The 22,067-nt window shown below is 48.4% G+C and overlaps 1 protein-coding gene across 2 annotated transcripts in view; it reads left to right on the top strand.

Annotated features, from left to right (window-relative positions):
• Positions 1-21,336, top strand: part of MAP2K5 (mitogen-activated protein kinase kinase 5) — a 239,645-nt gene extending 218,309 nt beyond the window's left edge. For both annotated transcript variants that reach the window (XM_016198069.2, XM_016198068.2), the window contains one exon: positions 20,853-21,336. In XM_016198069.2, the coding sequence (XP_016053555.1) occupies positions 20,853-20,957 (105 nt within the window). In that variant the 3' untranslated portion in view covers positions 20,958-21,336. The remainder of the gene's footprint in view (positions 1-20,852) is intronic.
• The last annotated feature ends 731 nt before the right edge of the window (positions 21,337-22,067 follow it).

Here is a 22,067-nt window from a genome sequence, read left to right as displayed (position 1 = left end):
GTTAGAAAGCCTTTACTTTTTGTGTCTGTCCTCTGCTATTAGTAACATGTAATGAAAATCTTGTTGGAGGGAATTATTGTGACAGTTAATCGACAGGTATTTGTTGTCTGCATCTGTGAGGCGCTGTGATGGGTTCAAAGGGAACATAAGAACCATCCAGGTCGTGGAGGAGCAGACTAGACACAGCCCATAAGAGACAGTTATAGAAGGCAGGATGGGCTGTGTGCTGCTGACTTGCAGGGGTGTGAGAGCTCAGGGGAGGGTGGCCCAGGGGTCAGCTGTAAGGGAGGCAGCTTGGCTCCAGCTGGACCTGCAGGATTGTTAGAGAGTGGTGCAGGAAATTAGAAAATGGTGGCTCAGCAGAGCCAGCTCTTCCCACCCCTCCACCCCTTCTTCAGTAGCTACTCATCTTCAAATATGTAACTGACCCTCTCTCAGGCTCAGGTTCCTATAAAAATTGGGTCTCACAAAGCACATAATTTAAGTGAGATAAAAGTATGTTATACTGCCTGGCCTGTGAGGCTCAGTTGGTTGGAGCATTGTCCCGTGCACTGAAAGGTCGCTGGTTCGATTCCCAGTCAGGGCACATGCCCAGGTTTCGGGTTTGGTCCCCGGTTGGGGTGTGAGCGGGAGATCAATCTCTCTCTCTCTCTGTCCCCCCCTTCCTCCCTCTTCCTCTCTCTCTAAAATCAATAAATATATATATTATACTATATTTTAAATAAAGAAATTTAAAAGTATGTTATGTAGCACAGTGTCCGGCGTAAATAAGTGCCCAATAGTGAGGAAAGAAGACCCCAGGAATGAATGAATGGGGTAAAATTGGCTGGGTGAGGCCGGTCTGGGATCGGCAGGGCTTTGCACACTGGAGAGGAGTGCGACTGCAGGACGCTGCTGTTGGTCCCGAAGCAGGGCAGTGGCTAGACGAGAGTGTATGACAGCAGGCAGAGGGACACGCAGGACTGATCTCTGCCTGCTCCGTGTGGACCAGGCCCTTTGGCTAGAACTGAGTTATGAGTTGGGATGTTGTAACCCTCTGGCTCTTTCTGAAATTCCGTGAAGGTTTCCAGCCAGAAGAATAGGAAACTGAGCTCCGAGCCTGTAGTGTCTTGGCAACATGTCATTTGTGTCTCTTTCTGCATCTTCTTTTCAGTGTCCTTTCTGTCACTATCAGGGAAAATCATTAGTATGCTAATCTAGCTAGCCGTCATTTTAACACTGACCTTTGCTAACCTGCCTTTGCAATTTCAGGAACTATGTTTGACTTCTCTAAAAGTAACCTTAAATTGTAGTCTTGTAAGAATTCCAGAGCTGTATCCCTCACTCCTTCTTCTAATGAGGTTATGACCAAATGCTCATTATAATTGCTTTAGACTCCTTTTAATTTTCAAGCTTATTAATCATAAGAAGAGTTATTTAAAATTGCATAAATTAATCTTAGATTAAAAGCCCATCAAAGCCTCGAAACAATTAAGAATAAGTAGGATTTCCCTGGGGCAGCAAGTTTTATTTTAATATTATAGTCAGGTGGATATCAGAACCTTGAAGTGTGGTAGTGATTAATGTATGCGAAATTTAAATGAGATTTTTTAAATGGCAAATCTAAATCACACATTGACCTAACTGTAGGCTTTAACTGCATTGTCTGTCATATATTTAAACTGTTTACTAATCAACATTTTAATTACTGTGTGTGCTGGCAGGCCCTAGGACAAATAAAACCTAGCATTTTAAAATGTCGCTGCAAAGTCTGTTATCCAGAAACCACGAGAGTCTTCGCTGGGTCGGGAGGAATGAAGGGCTGAGGAAGGAGCGCTGACTGCAGCCGGGAGAGGCTCGGTGCAGCCGGCCCTGGGGTGCAGCCACCCGGGGCTGCCCCGCGCCGGCCCCGCTCCCACCTGTGGCGCTGCTGGTCTGTGGCAGCGCCTCTCCGTGGAGCTGCAACTGGGTCTCCTTTGAAGCTGATTTATTTTTAATTAGGGGAATACTTCCCTTCATGTGTTTGAGCCCTGGTTGCCAAGTGTTATTTACTTGAACAGTGTGTAGCCCTCGGGTCCCTAGGCCCCCTCCCCTTTTGAGGTATGAAGATATTTCCAGAAATTTGATTCAACCCTGGCCACGGTCAGCAGCCTTTTGTCCTGCCTTCTCCCGACATCCTCGATCACTGCCTGGCTATAGGCAAGCGGTCCCCAGGAAGGTGGCCGTGGGCTGCCTCAGTGTGGAAAGAATTTGTCTATTTTACAAATATTCTGTTTTATTATTGAAGGAAAGTGGGTAAGAGGGTCACCTTGAACAAATTATTTTGCCCCCTGAAACTTCAGTTTCTACTTCATGGGAAAAGGAGTCATAGTGTCCAACTTCTGTTGCTGTTTTTGTGCAAATGAAGCACTTAGCATAGTAGTTGGAAAATCAGAGGTTCCCCCAAAATGTTTGCTCCTGCCTCATCATTTTCTAAAACTAGGCTTTAAATTATGTTTAAACATTCAAGTAGCACAGAAGGAGATAGGATAAGAAGTTAATCTTCCAACATCCGGCCATGGCCCCCAGCTCCACACTCCAGAGAAACACTGTTAATAGTAGTTTCTGGACTCACCTAGAATTTTTAATATGTCTTTCTTCGCCTTACTTTTTCACTTACATATCTCTGAGAATTTTCCGTATCATATAAAAGCCTACCTCATACTTTTTAATGGCTGCATGGTATTCCATAGCATGGATATGCCACATTTATTTAACCAGGACTCTGTCATAGAACATTTTGGCCATTTCCAGATCTTTGCTGTTAAGACAATGACCGTTTCCATCAGTGTCTGTCTTTGTGTCCTGGATATGAGAATACCATTCCCCTCACCTCTCTGATGCTGAATTATCAGACTTTAATCTTTGCCAGTCTGATCGGTGGCAAGTGGTATCAAATTGTTTTAATTTGCATTATCTTAATAAGTATGAAGTTGAACACTTTTTAATATGTTTATTGGCCATTTGTAATTTTTTCACACACTTTGCCCATTTTTCTGTTGGATAGGTTGTCTCTCTTCCTTTATCTTTTCAGCCCTTGATTTCCCCATCTAGAAAGCAAGGGAGGTGGACGCACTATCTCCAAGGCCCCTTCTACCTTGCTAGCCTGTGGTCCAGGCCGAGTGTCCTGTGGGCAGCTTTTATGCCACCAAAGGTGCCCGTCTGCTCATGACCTTGCTGAGCCAGTGTTGAGGTTGCATAGCCAGTAGCTGGCGGTAAACTGCAAGAGGGCGGTTTTCCTCTTTTGTTTAGTTGTGTGTCTTCCTCTCTTAAAAACGCAGGCTTGGAAATTACAAGGCAGAGAGCTGGGGTTGAACTTCCTTTAAAGCTGCCTGTAGACATCAGGAATATTTATTTTCTCTATTTGTTTTAAGCCTGGGAAGACTGTGTGGTTTTCTCAACACTGTCCTGATGGAGCCCTGACCAGCAAGCGTGCAATGCCCCTAGCCCTAATGTGCCATTAATGATAGGTTAATGTACAGTATAATGTTTTTGGGACTACGGGTTTATTACACTTCTGAGTGTGAGGTCTTTCCACAGAGCGCCCAAGGTCCCATTGCATTATATCATGCAATAAAAATACCCTTTTCATATCGCACACTAATAAACTGTATTTGAAATGCTGTCTGAGGGCACTGCCGTCTTGTCTGTAGTCTGTGCACGGGTGCAACAGTTGGGATGCCTTTTTCTATTTTGTGTTTTAGTTACACGGAATTCTGAACCCAGGGAAGGCTGCTGGTTCTTGTTTTAAATGGAGGAGTGAGTTGGGCCTTTGGGCCTGAGGCTCACGGAGGGACTGCTCAGTGAGTGGTGAGGGTCCGTCATTAATACATGGACCAAAGGCCCCTAGTCCTCTGCTGCCCACCTGGCCACACGGTGTGCAGCTGTCAGGGGAGCTGGCCCAGCATCTTCCACACTTGGCATTGAACGTGTGTTAAGTACTGTAAAAATGTTCTTAGGACATGGGTGTGAGTACTGCCAAGTTGAGGCCCTCGATAGTCACAACTCCAGAACGGTTTCCACGATGGCCTCTGTGCTGGGAACTTCTCACACGGCCTTTCGGGGAGGCTGGCGCTGCTCTCATCCTACAGAAGGCAGATTCACAGAACTGGGGGAGCTGCACCATGGAGAATGACCCACAGGCTCCCAGGAGCCCTCCCGCAGGAACTCTGGTCACCCGAGCCGAGAGAGGCGCTGGCGGGGCGAGCATCCTCAAATGCGCATGCCCGGTGCTCTCAGTAGTCAGCCGTCAGCCGTCAGCCGGTGGTTTTCTTCTCAACAGTTTACTGGCAGCAGAGCTGTTTTGAAGGTTGGGAAACTATGGGAAAGGAGACTCTTCTACACGGAAACAGAAAAGGACCTCAGAATTTAGGGGTGAGGCAAAGGCTGGCATCGGAGGGCTCCACACTTACCCAGAGCGGACCATGGCACCTGCACTTGTCAGGAGGGGGTTGCTTCTCCCAGCTGGAAGGAGTGACAGTGTAAGGTCCAAGAGCCTGGGCTCAGGCCAGCCCTGAGACTCCAACCTGCAGCTCCATCCTAACAGCCTTGGAGCTCAGTGTCCTTGTTGATAAAGTAGGGTACTATCTACTTCTGGCAGGGCAGGAGAGTATATGAAGTAATGTAAATGAAAACACCTAGTTAGTACCAGGCACAGCACAGGTGCTCACACTGTTGGCTATTGTGTTGCTATTTTTACCATATTATAACAAAAGACACAGGCTTTGGAGCTGTTGCCCAGTTTAAATCCCAGCTCTACCTTAGCCAAATCACTTAAATTCTGTGAGCCTAGTTTTTGAGTCCACAAATCGGAGGTAATAACGGAAATGCTATCCAGCTACTTCTTGGGGTGGTTATGACACTTGAATTAAATAATGACCTTGAAAGCACTTTGTAGAATCAAAAAGCCTACTCAAGTGCTAGTATCTAAATATATGTATTTCTCTCTCCAAATCAACATTTTCAAGTTCGGTTATCTTTGAATAAATACCCTTAGAGCAAAACCAATAAGGACAGCTATTAAAAAGATTGGTTATCTGTCCCCCTCACCACCAGGGAGCATGTCTTGGACGAAATGTAGACTTACAATAGCACAATTGTATTACAGTCAGGGCAGCTTCATAACCACAGAGCAGCGGAGCGGGGCAGGAGCAGTCTGCTCACCCAAGTTGGTGCAAGGAGGCCCAGTACCTGCTAGAGGTGGGCAGCATTGGCCAGAACAATGACTGAAAGATGAGACAACCATGTCGAAGGATTGAGTTGGTCTGGGGAGCCAAGAAGATGATGGAAAGAAAAAATCGGAAGTTGTGGAGACGGTCCTGCAAAAGGGTGGACCTTTCAGCTCCAGGCAAAGTTGCCTTAATTGTTAGGACAAAGTATTTAAGTTTCAAGGATAATTCATTTTTCTTTTAAGGGGTATAGTGTTGGACTAAATCTTTTGTTTTCAGATGTGAGGACTTGGGAACACTTAGGTAAACCTCTCAGGGGTTAAATCTGTCGTTAGGACCACCATGACTTGAAAAATGTTACTCTGTATCAAGAAAACCAGAAGTGACAAGTTCATTTAAAAAGCCCGGTTTGTCATTGTTTATCTAATTTTCAGAGTTGACACAGAAAATTAAACCAGCTGACACTCACTCTCTGACCGTCTCCCCGGCTCATTTCCCTGGTCCTTTCCTACCTGACCTTTGCAAGTACAAAATGCTCCAAACCCCAAAATATAAAACTTCCCACTGAGTTTCCAAGTTGCCCTGCAGTCATGCCAAGATTCTGTCATAGGATGTCATCCCTAATGTTGTTAGGAAAAAAGCAACAACAAGATGAGGTTATAAATCTGCTCTGTGAGGTATTTCTTTTTTCCGTTCGCTTGACCATAAATCTTAGAAATAATCAAACTCTCTGCAAAGGAAGCCAAGACAAACTTGAGTCCTAAGTGGCCCCATATGTCTTTCCTGAATTCAGAAGGTCCCGTCCGAAGGCTTGCCTGCCCGGTGACATCACACTCTGGGTGAGTGAGACCGCCCCGTGTTTAGTGCCGACATTAAACTCACGGGGCAGCACGTCTTTTGTTCAGCGCCATCAGTGAGGGAGCGGCTCCGTAGAAGGAAATGATTCAGATAACTGAAGTTCGTTCTTTTTAAAATCAGAACTTTCAAAAAAAGATTATAGGTAAAAGGTCTTAAGTGTATGATCCACTTCCCTGTCCTCTTAAACAGACTACGTGCATCAGGATTTCACTCTTTCAAAAAATGTATTTAGCTCATCATTGTGAACATTGCCTGTTTGCTGTGTTCTGCTGTGCCAGTGTCTCCTGATTAACATGTAGGGTTTTGTCCCCACTCTGGTTTACCCCAAGCTAGTTTCCTGTTTTTGTTGTGTAGTGTTACTAATAGGTGTCACTTCTTAATCCTGTCCCTATCTCTCCAACAGCCCTCCCTTCCTTCTCTTCCATTTGACTGTTTCTTTTATACTTTATATTGGGAAACCAGATACAAAGCTTGTTAGCATTAAGTCTAAAATACCAGAAGATTGGCTTGAATTAAGGCCTGAGGGACAAGCTAAAAGTACAGTGTTCCAGTTTTAGTTTAACTTTCAGATTTTTAGTCTTAGCTCAGAGTATCAAATTATGGTGACCTGTTGATAGGGAAAGTGCCTCTAGTTTTGAAAGTAGGCTTTTCACTAAATAGGAAATATGCTGCTTGAAAATAATGTTGCATATAAATGCCCAAGTTTGAAACAATATGACTGCTTTGCTTTTGAATCAATAATTAGGGTAAACTTCAAACTGTTAAAATTTTGTTGTTTTCTGAGAGGGCCAAAGAGGTCACGAAGGTGCTAAGGGAAGTTTTTAGGCTCAGAAACCAGTCATAGAACCAGGAACGTAGAAGCCCCTCAGTACATCCATGTTGAATTTTATCGAATTAAAATCTCCGTATAAACTGGGGCAAAGCTACCAGAAGAAGCAAGTTGTAACTGAGTAACTGTCCTTAATAGTGAAAACAGACTTTGGTTTCTTAAGGCAGCCGGCTTATTTGTAACCAGATGAAGTGTGTGCCCTTGTCATTCATTGTGCACGTGACCAGCACAGCGACACCACCTCACAAAACATAGGCCACACCGTTCACCGCCTCAGAAAACGCATTTCAGGCTTCCGTACATTTAATTTTCTTCAACATTACCTTGCAAACCACAGTAAATCAATAACAGAATAGTTAAGTACCACAGGTTCTTTGTGTTTTGTTTTAGAAAGTATTGCTCAAGGCTAAAAGTAGATTCTATTGATGATTTTTATTTGCTGCTGGACACAAAATGATCAGAATTTTCCAATGGTTTGCTTCCTTTTTGTGGACTTCCTTTAAAAGTGGGTGGAGGGGCTGTTTCAAATAGGAAATGTTGGTTGCTGACAGCAGAAACTCTAGAGTAACTGGGAATTTTCAGTCCTGTATTTTATAGACCAGGTGTGATAGCTTTGGCCTTGATGTGCTCTTATTTCAAATTTTCCAGAAGGGCTGCCCTAGCCAGCCCCTTTGGCACCCCCACAATCACCCCAACAGTAACCCATTCCATTGAATTAAATGAGGCTTATAGAACTGGGGCATCATAGCTCAGAACAGTGAAGAAAGATAGCACTTCAGTTAAAGCTAATTGCCCCAAAATTTTATGTCTAAGAGTGTCCTTAGCAATTTTTTATCTCTTGGTTTTTTTGTTGTTGATTTAATAGTAACAAAAATTTCCACTTTAGCCGCAGTCTCTGTGTGAATGAGTAGTTTTTTCTCCTTATTAAGAAAATAGAAAAGCTGTTACTAAGGTATATTTTAAGAGGTAGCGGCCTTAATTGGATGCTTCTTGAGGTAAGATGAGACAGTGGGTATGAAGTGCTTTGAAAAGTTAAAAGTGTGATGCCAGGGCTCAAAATCTGTTACTCACCAGCCAGGGGTGATGCTTCGTCAATGCCCATCGGCACCTCCCAGTCACCACCGTTATCACACTTCCCACTGCCCCACCACACCTCCCCTCTCTCTCTGCTATGGAGTTATCACTCTGCATTTTCGATTTTGTCAGAGGTTAATCTACTTTACTCATCTTTTTAAAGAACCAGCATTTTACTGAATTGATCATCTCTTTGGTATCTTTCTATTTAGTTCCTTTGTGTTTTTTATTATTTGCTGTCTTATGTTTTCTGTGGATCTACTTTTTGTTCTATTTATAATTTATTGAATTGGATACTTAGCTCATAAATTTTCAATCTTTTTTCCCTAAGTATTACTTTAGCTGCATCTCACAATATTTATATGTAGTCTTTTTATTGTTATTCGGTTCTAAGTAATTTCCAATTTCATGAGGATTTCTTTTTGGACCCATGAATTATTTAGAAGTATTTTCTTATTTGTAAATACTCAGAGGTTTTTGTTATCTTGTGGTTGCTGTCTACTTTTCATTCACCATGGTCAGAGAACATGGTCCGTATTTGTTATTTATTGAAATTACCTTACTGTTGTCAGAGAAATTCATGGATGGTCTTTCTCCATTGCTAGTGGGAGTGGGGTTCTTACGATATCTCAGGAAAAAGAATTTTCTGAGACTCACACGGGAGGAGGAGTGATTTTTATTTGCATGGAATTACATCCCTCAGTTTCTAAAATCCCATTTCCCTTAACCCAGTCCTGGAAGATGTGCAGCTGGGGATTCAGTAGGGCTAGAAGCAAAGCCAGCACCCAGAGTTTCTGTTCCATGTTGCAGCCAGGTCCAGTTTAACAGTAAGCTGGTTGCAGTCCGTTTGTCCATTGTGTGTGGGGTGAGATGGCTGTGGGCCATGTGGGCAAATGCAGGGAGCCAAGAGAGCACACCCCCTGCAACAAGAGTCTCAAGAGAACCAAGAGCACAGAGCTCACCAAGAGAGTGAACTCCTTTGTTTAGGAGATTAAATATCTTAAATTTCCCCGTGCTTGCAGTGGCCACGCCTACTCTGGACAATGACCTGTTCCCAGATGTGATTGACAGGCAACTACCTTCCCTGTTTCACCCAGATTTTACTGGGCATGTGTCTAAACTGCAGCTTCCTGGCAGAGCTCCACAAATGGCATGCCTATAATATTTGGCCTTTCCTTTGCTCCTTTCCAGTTATTTATTACTAGGTTAAATTACAACGGTATCGTTACTACATGGTCGACTTTTTTTGAAAGGAAAATGTATTCTCTAATTGTTGAATGCAGTGTCCTATTTACATCCTGTAGATCACACTTGTTGTGTTAGTCAGATATTTTATGGCCTTCCTAGTTTCTACCTGCTTTATCTATCAAATTACTGAGGGAGTTGTGTTGAAATGTCAGTGTTTGCTTTAAGGTGGTGATGTTAGGTACCTATATCAAAATATTATATCTTTATTTTAAAGTTTTGCTTTTTCTTTATGTAATGACTCTCTTTACCTCTAATGTATTTTGCTTTGAATTTTATTTTTGTCTGATATTAATATACCTATGCTATCTTCTTTTGGTTAATATTTGTCTGCTATGTGTTTTACTGCCCCTCTGCTTTCATCATTCCTCCACTCTATTGAATTAATTTTTTTTCTTCCCTTTTATTCTTTGCATTGGTTTAGAAATTATATTCTATTTCTAGCGACTTATTGATTATCCCTAAATTTTAATTTCACTTAGCAATGCCTAAGGTTAATCACTAAAATACCAATCTCCCAAACAGTACTCAGCCTTAGGCCCAATTGCTTACCCTTGTATCAAATGGAATTAGCTTCAACTGCATATGACAGAAATAAACAGCAGCTTAAATAAGACAGCAGGGTATTTCCCAGTCATGTAAAAGAAGGCGGGAAGAAAAGCACCCAGACTAGTTTGGCAGCTCCCTCTATCTTACCAGCCAGGAGCCATTCATTTGAGCTCCAGCTGCAAAAATGAGAAAGGGAACTGGCAAAGCTTGCTCCGCCTTTTCTAGGAATTGGCACACAGTGTGTGTGATCACATGACATTGGTCAAAAATAGCTGCAAGGGAAGCAAGAAAGGCAGTTGCTTTGCTAGTTGACAGTGTTCCTTGTGAAAACCAGGATTCATGTCACTAGAGAGGAAGAGGGAATGCACATTGAGAGGCACTAGCTGTCTCTGCACAGCCCCTCTCCCCCAGACATGAAGACCGCAGGAGTGTCAGCTCCGCCCCTTCCTCTTACATGCCATCATCATCCAGGATTATATTGTCACCTTGTTCTTAGATCTTCAAAATTAGTAACCACTATTGTCATCATTTTATATAATCAGTGTTTTTTAGATTTATCTGCAAGTTTGCCAGGTATTTGTTCCTTGCTGCAGGTGTACCCTACTTCTTCCTCCCGAGTTTTGTTTTAGGGGGTGTTTTTTTCAGAAGTAGATTAATACTTCTATCACTGCCTATCTGTGAGTGGTAAAACTCAGTTTTTGTTCTATGATTGCCTTCACTTTGCCCTGACTCCTGATTGTTAGTTTAATTGGGTTTAGAAGTTTAGGTTGACAGTTTTTCCGTAGGCCTTGAATGTGTTCTGTTATCCTCTGGCTTCTACTCCTGCTGGTGAGAATCTGCTGAGTGCTAATTCCTGCCCTTTGTAGGCAACATGTCTTTCTCTCTGCTTGCTTTTAACATCTCCGGTGTTGGTATTCTGCGGTTTCCCTACAACTTTCTAGGTTTATTCTACTTGGAGATCATTGTGATTTTTTAATATGAGAATTCACACCTTTCATTGGTTCTCAGAATTTCCATCTGTTATCTCTTTGGATACTGCCCCTTTCCCACTCTGTGTAGTCTCTTCCCAGTCTACTGGGCCTTCTCATTAACATTTTAAAAACATTTTTTTCTCTCTCTCTGCTGTGCTCTGGGTAATTTTCTCAGACTAGTCTTCTAGCTTACTAACTCCTCAGCTCTATCTAACCTGATGCCTGGCTCATCCACAAAGAGTTTTGTTTTTTTCCAGTGACTCTATGTTTTATTTCTATATTGCATTTGATTAGTTTTCAAACCTCTGTTCTCTTTTTCATATTATCTTGTTCTTAGTGTTTTAGTTTCTCCTTTTATGTCTTTAATCTTTTCAAATGTACATTATTTCTACATTTTCTTTCCAATTATTTTTCTATTACCTCAGTTCTGAGAACTCTAACCTACCTTCCTGTGTGTTGTGTCTGCTGACCCTTGACCATCATGAATTGTTTCCTCAAGTTTTGGAATTTTTACTGTGCGCTCATACTGAGTGGGGCTTACTACTGTGGAAATTATTGAATTTCAGAAGTATTGCCCCAGAATGGTTTTTTATATGTTTCTGAGAAACACTTCAGAGTATCACTAGATCAAGATCAATGTTATATTAGTTTATCAGCCTGGGTGGGGTTCTCAGGCCATAGAAGCGCACAAGGCTCTGCCTCGTTTTTGCATTTCCTGGGCGACTCCCCTCAGAGCCACTGTATCGTCCCCTTTGCTGAGGGGCAGACTTTCTCAGGCTCACCCCTCTGTAGTTCCAGCTTTGCTCAGGGCCTCAGGGTCATCTCCCCAGGTGGATCTTGTCTCCTGTTCTTGGTTCTTCATACCATTCAGGTCCTACATTCCGGGAACCAACAGCCCCTCTTAGAGCAGGGGTGGGGAATGCCTGGCCCGCTGGCCGTATGCAGCCCAAGAAATCATTTGGTCTGGCCCTGCCAAGGCAACTGCAAGTAGGATGCGAAATTCAATAAATCTAGGACCTTTTTTCGTTGCTAATTCCTTTTCATCCTCACCCAAGGATATTTTTTTCCATTGCTTTTCAAAGAGAGCGGAAGGGGGAGGGAGAGAGAGAAACATCGATGTGAGAGAGACACATCAATTGGTTGCCTCCCACACACGCCATGACGAGGCCAGGGATTGAGCCTGCAACCAAAGTATGTGCCCTTGGCCAGAATCGAACCTGGGACCCTTCAGTCCCAGGGTTGATGCTCTAACCACTGAGAAAAACTGGCTAGGGCCATAGCTAATTTTTAAGCTGATAACTTTGTATGGCCTGCAAATTATGTTATAAATACCCAAATGGCCCTTGGCAGAAAAAAAGGTTCCCCACCCCTGCCTGGAACCACAGGTTTGTGCCCACACACTTATAATTCTGGTTTTCAGTTCCCTCCTTATTTTTAGCACTTGCAGATATCTCTTCTTTTTTATGAGTTCACCTATGCTTTTTAATAAATGTTCCATTTTATCTGTCATGGCAAGAGCTTTGTAAAGGGAAAGCTTCTAGGCTGTCTTAGTCTCTCATCATCGCTTCATTCACTCCCTGTCAAAATCACTCTATTCTGTTTTCTTTAACAAACTTACTGAGCTCCAACTGTGTGCCAGAAATTGTGCTGGGTCTCACTGTCTCTTTCCCACACTCTGTACACTCACATTCCCACATATACACACACACGTGAGCACACACACCTGCACACAGCCGAGGTCTCAGAGCTCAGTCATCCAATCTCAAGGGGGCGGGAGAGAATCCACGCTCCTGAGCATTGCATCTTTAGCCTCACCATCACACAGCCATCACCCCAGAGACAAACCTTAAACACCTAGACCTGTAACTGGCCGCATATTCACTGCTTGGACAGCTGCAGATCCGGCCTCTCAGGGAGTCCTCTGCACTATTGGCACAAGGCCCCCACTCTCCCTTTGGCATCCTCTGATCCTGACGACTCTGCCTGGCTTGAGACTGCCTGGGGGAGCTGGCAGCCTCCCCACTGTCCCCCAGTCCTATCTCAGTTCCCTGCCAGGGCAGCCCCCACAATTCCCCTTAAATGGGCCAGAGACACCACCCTGCCACTCACATAGCTCTTTCTGACATCAGCTCATGATTGCTGGCACTCGCATGTTTGTGCCCCGACCGCAGCCCACTGGAATCATCCCGAGCCCCTTCCCACACCACACTGCTCTGGTCCTGCTGCTGCCCTGTCAGCACGAGCCTACAATGACTCACAGAGACCTCAGGAAACATCGTGTTCTCTCGATGGGCCATTTTCTGACCAATTACTCTGTGTAGAAACACATAGATCTGCTCAGATGAAAGGTAGAGAGCTCCTTGACCCCGTTAGATGCCTGTGTATAGTCTAGGATGGCTAGAGGTAAGCAATTTGCTGCTAATAATTGAATATTTGGGGAGAAACATCTATTTCTGTAGCAGTTGTAAAGAATAAACTGAGGAAGGTTGATTGAAACGGCATGTCACAGCTGCAAACCATTTCTGAGGTCTTAAAAGAAAATGAAGGGCTGGAAGGGCCCCCCCTCCAGCCATGGAAAAGCTTTAGAAATCAGAAGCTGAGAAAGTGCAGCCTCAGAACAGATGTCTGGCCTCGGAAAGCGCTGCACCGTGGGTTTGCCCAGGTAAGCCAGGCTAGGTAGACAGCACCTTCCACAGACAGGGCTCCCGGCGGAACCTCACTGCCACGCCCCTGAACCTATTCTGTGGGGAAATAAAAACCACCCTCTCCCTGCCCAGCATGTCTGTGAAGCACCCCTGTAGACAGGCACCTCATTTGGTTCCAGAAGGAAGAGAGAACAGTGGCATTTGGTGAAGATGAGGCCAGCACACCGCCTCCCTGTGTTCAAAACCAGCTGAGATAAGACTCGGGAAATGACAGAGTGGAAGTATCAGCTTCACTTCTATAAAGAGCTGGATGGAACGATGTGCTCACTGTGTGGCCTGAGTGGCCTTACTGGGAATTTACAGCTGCGTCCCCATCAGAGGTGAATAGCTGCGGCCCCATCGGGTCAGTCTGCCAGAGGGCAGCCCAGAACGTGCCCTCCCTGCAGGCAGGACACCCCCAACCCAGCCTGCTCAGTCCTTCCTCCCAGTGTTGCCATCTTCCCAGGGCAGGGCTCAGGAGTGTGATAACAGAAGTCCTTCCATGTAGAAAGATGACACCAGGAGAATGGAGGCTCGTCCTGTATAATCTCCTATAGGTGAGGCAGCTGTGGCCCTTCCCAAGCCCTCCCAACTGGGGATGGTGAGAGAAGGTGTGCAGGCTCCTTGCATCACCCCACAGAGGGGCAGAGAGAAGAATTTTTATTGAGATGCCCTCCCTGCTGAGTCACTCATGGGGGCTCCCCTCCAACCTCAGTCCCAGCCACCTCCTTCCCTAACTCCCCCTGGTGATGAGCCTGGAAGGAAGAGTCAACCCTGGGGATGATTATGGCTTATTTGCTCGCGTGATTCATACTATAAAGGCTGCTCGCTGCCCTGCCACTTGTCAGCAGTTTAGCAGACAATGGACATCTGTGCATCCTTCCTTAAGTCATTTAACTTCTCTAATCTGAAGTTCTCTCCTGGGCAAATAGGCATTAGATAGGTAGTTGTGAACCTTTGGCTGTGAAGCACTTTTTATTATGTAAAATTAATGTAGAAAATCAATATTAACATAGAAAAAAAGTGGACTTTTTTTATCATGAATGTGTCAGTATTTATCCTAGACACTTCTTTATAAAGTCATCCATGAGACTTCAACATTTTAAGTTGAACATAGATGGATGTTTATATTATCTTTTAATTAGGTTAGTACAAATACAGTTAAAAATATTTCTTAACAATTTGAGTCAAACATTTGTAGAAGCCCCCACCCACCTCAGCCCCTCTGACTCCACAGGTCTCTGAGGTCCCACCTGATCCTACTTCCTCTTATTGCTGACGAGGGACTGTTACCCCTACCGCTAGGACTGGGGTCGCAAAGGGACGTGCAGAGCCTTCAAACAAGGCTCGCAGGCCCAGCCAGGAAACGTGGTGATGGGCAGTGCGTTGACATGGGCCCCTGCAGCCTCGGGTCACCTCTTGCAGGCACTGCCCCTGCAGGCTCGCCATAGCAGCATGTTGGACTCCTCACTCGTTTTGGACTTGGCTGGAGTGTACCTGGGCCAGGCCTGACTTCTTAAAACAGGCTTATGGGTGCCTGGCATTCTTTCCCATACAGAGTCCTCAGTGGGAGAGGGGGTGCTGGTAGCCTAGGGCTTACCCTGAGGGAGGAGAGCCCTGTGGTCCAGAGAGGCCCCCAGGAGTCTAGAGCAGCCTCAGCTTGTGGCGCTTTCTCCCTAGGCCTGCCCACCCCCACCAGCATCAGGCTCCTGGGGAAGCGCTGTCACTTACCAGTCAGTCCAACTAACTTTTCTTGGCAGCTGATATGTGATTACCATTCAAGGGGCTTCCAGTCTAGTGTTAGGATAAGGTGGGCTCAAATGGTGAAGACATGGGGCAGCATCAGTGTGTGCTCTCAGGAGGTCAACACAGTGTTTGCACAGTTCTATCTGAGAGAGGTGGAATTTGTTGGAAGGTGATAGGAGGAAAGGCTCCGTAGAGGTAAATCTTATGTTAAGGGTGAGGTCTTATGCTGGGCATCTCCTGTTATAGTTGCTCTTTCTGCTCTTACCTCCAGGGTTTGGTCTCTGTAGCTCAGGAAAATTTCTTTCAGGCCCTGGGCCTTCGTTTTCCTCCTTCTCTTGCGTCTAAACCCAAAGAGAAAGAATGGAGAACCAGGATTGCTGGGCTTACCACATAGACCAGCCTGTGCTCTGAGGGCAGGCTGTCCTGCAGGGTGGGCCCTGCCATCCCATGGGCCTGGCACTGAGGAGAAAGGGCAGCATAGTGACTGAGGGCTTGAGCATGGTCAAGCACCGTGGCCTTGGGCAGGTTCCATAATCTTTTTTGTGCTTTACTTTCCTCATCTGTAAAGTGGGAATAATTTTAATACTTAATAGAGTTGCTGAGTGTTAAATATAATTGTTTGATTAGAAGTGCCTGACCCATATGAACTTGAACTGGGAGGACACACAGATGCCTTCTTGCCACCCTAGCTTCAATTTATAAGTTAAAAAGTACTTGTTGAGCACCTGTAATGTACAAGATACTCTTTTTAAGAAGTAGAACTTGAACACTCACTGTTCCCAACCTCAGAGAGCATAGTCATTGGTGTCCTTAGAAGAGAGTCCTGGATCAGACCCTGACTGTGCCACTTTATAGCTCTGGGACCTTGCCCTGTGTCAGTTTCTTGGCACCTCAGCTTCTTTTGTGTATGAATGGGGGTGCTAAGGGTACAAAGTCATGTGCAGATACAAGGCAGCCAGCAGGCACACAGCGGTGCAGACGTACAGAATATACAGGTAACTCTGTCGTGCCACAGGACTGCTGGAGGGCCTGCCACACGCCAGGCCTTGCAGCCACAGCAGCAAGTTATTAGGTGGCTCAAATGCATGGTGTTCTTTAGGAAGTTATATGACGGAAGAAGTGTGGAGACCCGAAATAGTTAATTCCTATTTGGGAAGAAACTCAAAAACCAACTGAGAGCAGAGAGTGAGGTGTCAGTGAATGAGCACTGGACCAGGAGTCCAGACACCTGAGCCTCAGGCAGCATGTATCCACCACAGCAGGTGCGGAGCCCATTCCTGCCTGCATCGTGGGCGCAGTGACCCTCCCGTCCCTGCCTCTGTCGTGGACAGGTAGAGTGCGCCCACATGGGAGGGTCGGGAGGGTCCTATTGTCAGTCATCAGGAAGGCATCTCATCACAGTGAAATGGGTGGGCAAAAATTCGGGACGTTATTGCATGAAAGAGTGAGACTGTAGTGAGACACTGGACACCATACCCAGAGGAAGGAGAGTGTCCTGGGCAACTGCAGCTCCTCTTCCTGAGTTGTTGGGTCTTCACCAGCACCCTCCATTGAGCTGGCACGGTTTGCTTCTCAGCCCCACTGGCAGGGGCGCCGCACCAGGTGACACCAGCTGTCTTTGGTTGCTGTTGTCTCTCTCTCTCTGTCTCTCTCTCCCTCCCTGTCTCCCTCCCCACCGCGTCCCACTTTTGGATCCATCCTGACTCTTATAGTCCCACCCTTTTCCCTTCATTATGTCTCCATCTTCTGTGGCGAAGTTTGTGGACCATAATACTTCAGCCCACACCGATTTAATTGTTGCAATTGGCCCTGAGAGAATCAGTGAAATGAGAGTGGCTCCCACTGCCTGGAGATGAAGCCAGCGAGATCATTCAGCAGCTCAGGCCTGGCACGCGCCCTGCCAGCCTCTGCAGAGTGGCCGCTAGCACACACTATGGAGGGCAGAGGCCTAGGTGTCTGGGGCAGTCACCTGGATGTGCTGGCTCCAGGGAGGTGACCACTCCACACTCCCACTGCTCCTTGCAGCATGATGGGGCTGAGAGCTTGTCCATAGCTGGCTTCCTGTGCCTGGGAGGGATGTACATCTCACCCAAGTGCTGCAGTGGGCCAGAGCCTTCCGAGGGCCTCAGACACTCCAGAGAGGGGCCTGCGAGGTCAGCTCTCTGGTCCCAGGTGCAGGTGAACACGTGGTCCTATGCATGGCATTTGGAGTCAGGAGACTTGAGTCTAGCCCAGCCATTTGTTTCGCTCACCTCAGATGGGTCCCTGAGTGCCTATTTCTTATCTGGTGATGGAGATGCATAACTGTGTGCACCTCTAGTGTGAGTGTGGGGTTCAGTGGGAAAATCAGGACAAAGCCTTCGGCAGATGCCTGGCCCACAGCACTCTCAGTATGCCTGGTGCTGCCTCAGTATGAGTGTTACTCGCTGAGCCATTTCCATCTACCTCCAGGCATTGGCCTTGCTGGGACTCCTATATTGGGCTTGCCGGCGTCCGCTGCGGCGGTCTGGAGCCACCAGGGAACTCAGGCACTTCAAGGTGGCCGAGTGATTTCATGATTTCCACAGGATTGTCCACCAGGTCTTGTTTGTTTGCTCATTAAACTCATGAGGAATCATTGCATCTTGTGTCAGAGCTGGAGGTACGTCAGGCAGACTCAGGGAGGGAGTGGAGAACATACCTGCCAGGGTCACGGGGGACGCAGCTGGCCCTGAGAATGTACCAGAGTAGAAACCAGAAATCTGAACTCAGCCCCAGCACTTAACCTCGTCACTTCACCTCCCCGCTGTTTCCTGTCCTGCACAATGGGTGGTGGTGTACTTTCCCTGCTCCTCACGCTGGGCGGATGGGAGGAGGGAGAGTTGAGTCAGAGTGACCCTCCACCATCACAGAGCACCCTCCCAGTGTGTCCACAGGATGGCGCTGACAGAGGTCAGGACCTGGGACTGACCAGGGTCAAAGCCTGCACCCTGGTCCCACCTCTGGTCAGGTCAGCATCACGTGGTGGAAATAAGGTGAGGGGAAACTGCAGTTGGATATTGATTCCCCCCACTCTGCCCCCCAGGTCAGCCCAGGGAGAGCCTGGCTGTGGGTTTGGTTACAGAGACTTCCTATCCAGTCCCAGCTTAGGGAGCCCAGGCAGGTCAACCATTTCCTCGTCTGTGAGGTGCCCACCCATGTGACCTGGGTGCCTCTACCCCAGACTGTGAGGTGCTCGTGGACCCTGCAGGCAGAGATGCTGCCCCGCTGGGTACCATGGCCCCTGGTCTCCAACACCCTCTGCCTGCTCTGCTTCCCTCGAGCAGCTGTGTCTGCCCCCACTCCCTGCACACTGGCTTCTCGTATGTTCCGTCACATGGTGGCCCACGCTGCCAGCAGCTCCCAAATTCACGTTACCTCCCTGGATGCCTGGAGATGCTGGGGCCTCCCCTCCATGTCTGTCTGACTATCTCCCTCCTCTCTCGTCTCCCTCTGTGGTTCTCCCTCTCATCCCTTTCAAACTAGTCAACAATAGCTGGGGACAGACCACTCATCCAGGTCACTCCCTTGCAAGGTGGTGTAAAGCAGGAGATGGGAGTCACCTCCCAGCCTAGAGGGGCAGGAAAGGGGCAGGGTCTCCACTGGAGCCTTGGATGCCCACCCTCTCTCCTTCCTCTCTCCTCCCTCCTCTGCCTCCTAGGGCACTTGGGCAAAATGCTCCCCTGCAGCGCGGCCATCAGCCTTCCCAACTGGAGGAATGCCTCCTCTCTCCCTCCCGCAGTTCCGCTCTGCTTGTTCCGAACAGATGATAACAGAGATGGAGCATATGGGCCCCAAAGTCACCGGGCATTCTGGGAAAGTGACACCGCTACCCCAGGCTTGGTGGGAGGGGCCCGTGGGCTCCTGAGCACAGCTTCTCCCTTTGTTCTTCACAAGGGCACAAGGTCGCCTCTCCCGCCTCTCCTGCGCCTCCTGAAAAGGAAATGCACATGATCTGACTTCGGGAAGAATCCTCTCTATCTAGGCAGCAATTTAGGAAGGCAGGTATAGGTTGGGCACAGATATGAGGGAGGGGACATGTGGAAGCCAAAATAGAGTCCCTTCTGGGCCTCTCCTGCCTCAGCCTCCCCACCTGCTCCCTGTGGGATACCCACCGAGCCTCATCTCCACCACCTCCCCTCCCCAGCAGGAGTCTGAACCAGGGGCCTGCTCCCTTGGGGTCCTGCAGGTATGTTGGGATCCCCCACAGAGTGCCTTGGGCAGATCATAGAAGGCCTCAGTGAGTCCCTGCCTTGGGCTGGGTGCCCCCAGCACCCTCAAGCTGATTTTTCTCCTGCCCGCACCTCTGACAGGTTCTATGTACCTCTGAGCTAGACCAGACCATGCAGGGTTCTCCAGGGTTGGTTTTCCTTGCCTGAATTGGGCTGGGTAAAGGGTCACAGTGTCAGCCCAGGGTGAGGAAGCCTGGGCTTCCTTCCTTCCTGTTGAAGACATCTCACGTCTTACCAAGCAGCCCCTTCCCTTCCCGTGGCCTGGTGTCTGGGCATCTGGGCCATCCGAGCCCTGGGCCCACATCCCTCACAACCACATAATAAGCTCATTTGGAAGCTTCGAGCATGTGGCCAGTGGCTGGCTGTCCCCCATGCCTGCAGGTCAAGACTGGCGTGGATTGGGAAAGCTGCCCCTGAGAGCCCAGCTCAGGGCAGGAAGAGGCCCAGGAAGGGCGCAGAAAGCAGGAAGGGAGCAGGGCAGCTGGAGCTGGAAGTCTGGAAGAGGGGGAAGGAGCTGGGGGAGTGAAAGGCACAGGGAGGCCCACTTCTCTCTGCTTACCCACGCTGGCTTCTTGGGCATTAGGCTACCACTTTGGTAGGTGGGGAGGGAGGGCAGAGCTGCCAGGTGTGCATTCCTTAGCAGAGAAGCCACTGCTGAGGAAGAGGGGAGAGAAGGCTTTTCTGATTTCCTTTTACCTTTGACCTGTGGCCAGGGTAACCCTGTGGCTGGCCTTGTTTTTTTTCTGGCCTTCTGGCCTTCCCTGGGAACTCCTAGGAGGCCCTGAGATTGTGGGTGTGAACCTTGATTCTTTAGGGCAGCAGGGAGGGTGCTGGCTAAATATAACCCAGCCTGCCTGTGGGCAAAGTAGGTTAGAGCCAAGGCAGGCCTTGGAGACAGTGTTCGCCCTGCCAAAATCCAGCCCCCAGCTTCCCACCAGGAGCCACACATCTGCACACACCAGCACATCCCTCTCCCTCTGACACCCCTGCCTTCCCTCCACTCATGGACTGTGACCTATTCATAGAGGTTTAGGCAGAGAACTGGAAGGATTAACATAGCCTCTGACGAGTGGTTCCGTGGCCTCCCGGCAGCAGCCAGGCTGATGCTGGCAGCTCGGGAGCCAGGCGTGGCCACAGCTGCTGGAGTGATGCTGGGCCGAGGAAGGAGCAGCAGTGTGGAGTCCAGACAGGCCTCACCTGTGGGGAGCTTCAGGCTGGTTGGAATTTCAGGAGCAGGTAACCAAGCTCCAGGCGGAGTCCGAGGTGTGCTGGGACGGGCATGTCGCTGCTCTGCCTTGCGCCTCACTCACCCAGCTGTGAAGTGGGGTTGCTCGCTGCCCTCGGAACCTCACAGGGCTGTAGGGGAGAAGAAATAAGGTCCAGGCTGAGAACGGGCCTGGGCAAGCATAATGAAGTACGGAGTCTGGGATTCTGTCACAGCCCGCTCCTCTTTTCCGCAGGGCCACCCGTTCATCATGCAGTTCAACGATGGAAACGCCACCGTGGTGTCCATGTGGGTGTGCAGGGCACTGGAGGAGAGGCGGAGCCAGCAGGGGCCCCCCTGAGGCCTCAGAGGGGTGCTGAAAGCCCAGGACTGGTCTCCCAGGGGAAACCCCACCTGTCACGCCCCTTCCCAGTTGCTGTCTGCAGCAGAAGAGCTTTGCTGGGCCCGAGCTTCCCTGCTCTCACCTTCAACTCTGCCAGCAGTGCCCTTGCCTGGGGAGCCGTCACGGGCCAGCCCTGGCCGGGGTGAAGCCCTGCCCCCTCCGGTCTGGAGGCACTGACTGAGGGAAGGGTAGAGGGGTGGAGGCGTTGAGAATAGAGGCTCCTGTGCCCCCACCCCTCTTCCTTTTTCCTAACATTTTTATTTGGAAAGGGTCAAGCGCCATCAGCATCACTGATGGGAATAAAAGTGTTACTGCTTTGTGACTGCCTTCCCCATGAGGAGTGTACTGTTCAGGGTGTCTGTTACCCATGCAAGGCTGGGGCGGGGCGGGGGCTCCCACTGCCGCAGGGGGCCTGGAGCTGCCCTTCCCCGGGCACCTCAAGCGCCCAATGCTTCCCGACATTCTGGGATGAGGCCCACAGCCCAGACCACCGACAGACCCAAGCCCAAGGCATGGAGGTCCTCGAACCAAGTCCCTGGCAAGGCGTAGCTGAGCAGCAGTAAAGACGGGGTTTCAGACCCCTGACACGTGCTCCTTGCCTGACTCGGGTTTGTCCCACGTGTGAAGGCTGGGCTGTCCCAACAGCAACAGAGGCTTCATCCAACACAGTGACTTGACCGTGGGGTGTGGGGCTGGGGGAGCAGGAGCTCAGGAGTTGGGAAGAGGCCCTGGGGGTTCTGAAAGGCCCTTCCCCCACCTTCCCCACCACCGGCCCCATTCCAGCAAACTGCCTCCCACTGCCCTTGGCCCCCACCCTGTGAACCTCACTCACCTCAGGCCACTCACAGCCATCCTCAGGTGATCTTCTCAACCACCTGCCAGGTAAGTGTCGTTACCCCATTTTATAGACGAGGAACTGAGGCTCAGAGGGGCTCGGGTTTTTCTTTGGAGGTCTGAGTGGCATCCAGCCCACCCAGAAACTACTGACGCCACACACACCGGCACCTCCAGCACCTTCTCATCTCCTTCCTCGGGCCCAGGCTCCTCTCTCTCTCACAGCCACTTCTA

This window comes from Miniopterus natalensis, chromosome 1 (genome assembly GCF_054644295.1).
Source record: "Miniopterus natalensis isolate mMinNat1 chromosome 1, mMinNat1.hap1, whole genome shotgun sequence".
NCBI lineage: Eukaryota > Metazoa > Chordata > Mammalia > Chiroptera > Miniopteridae > Miniopterus > Miniopterus natalensis.
This window is presented reverse-complemented; position numbering and strand designations above follow the sequence as displayed.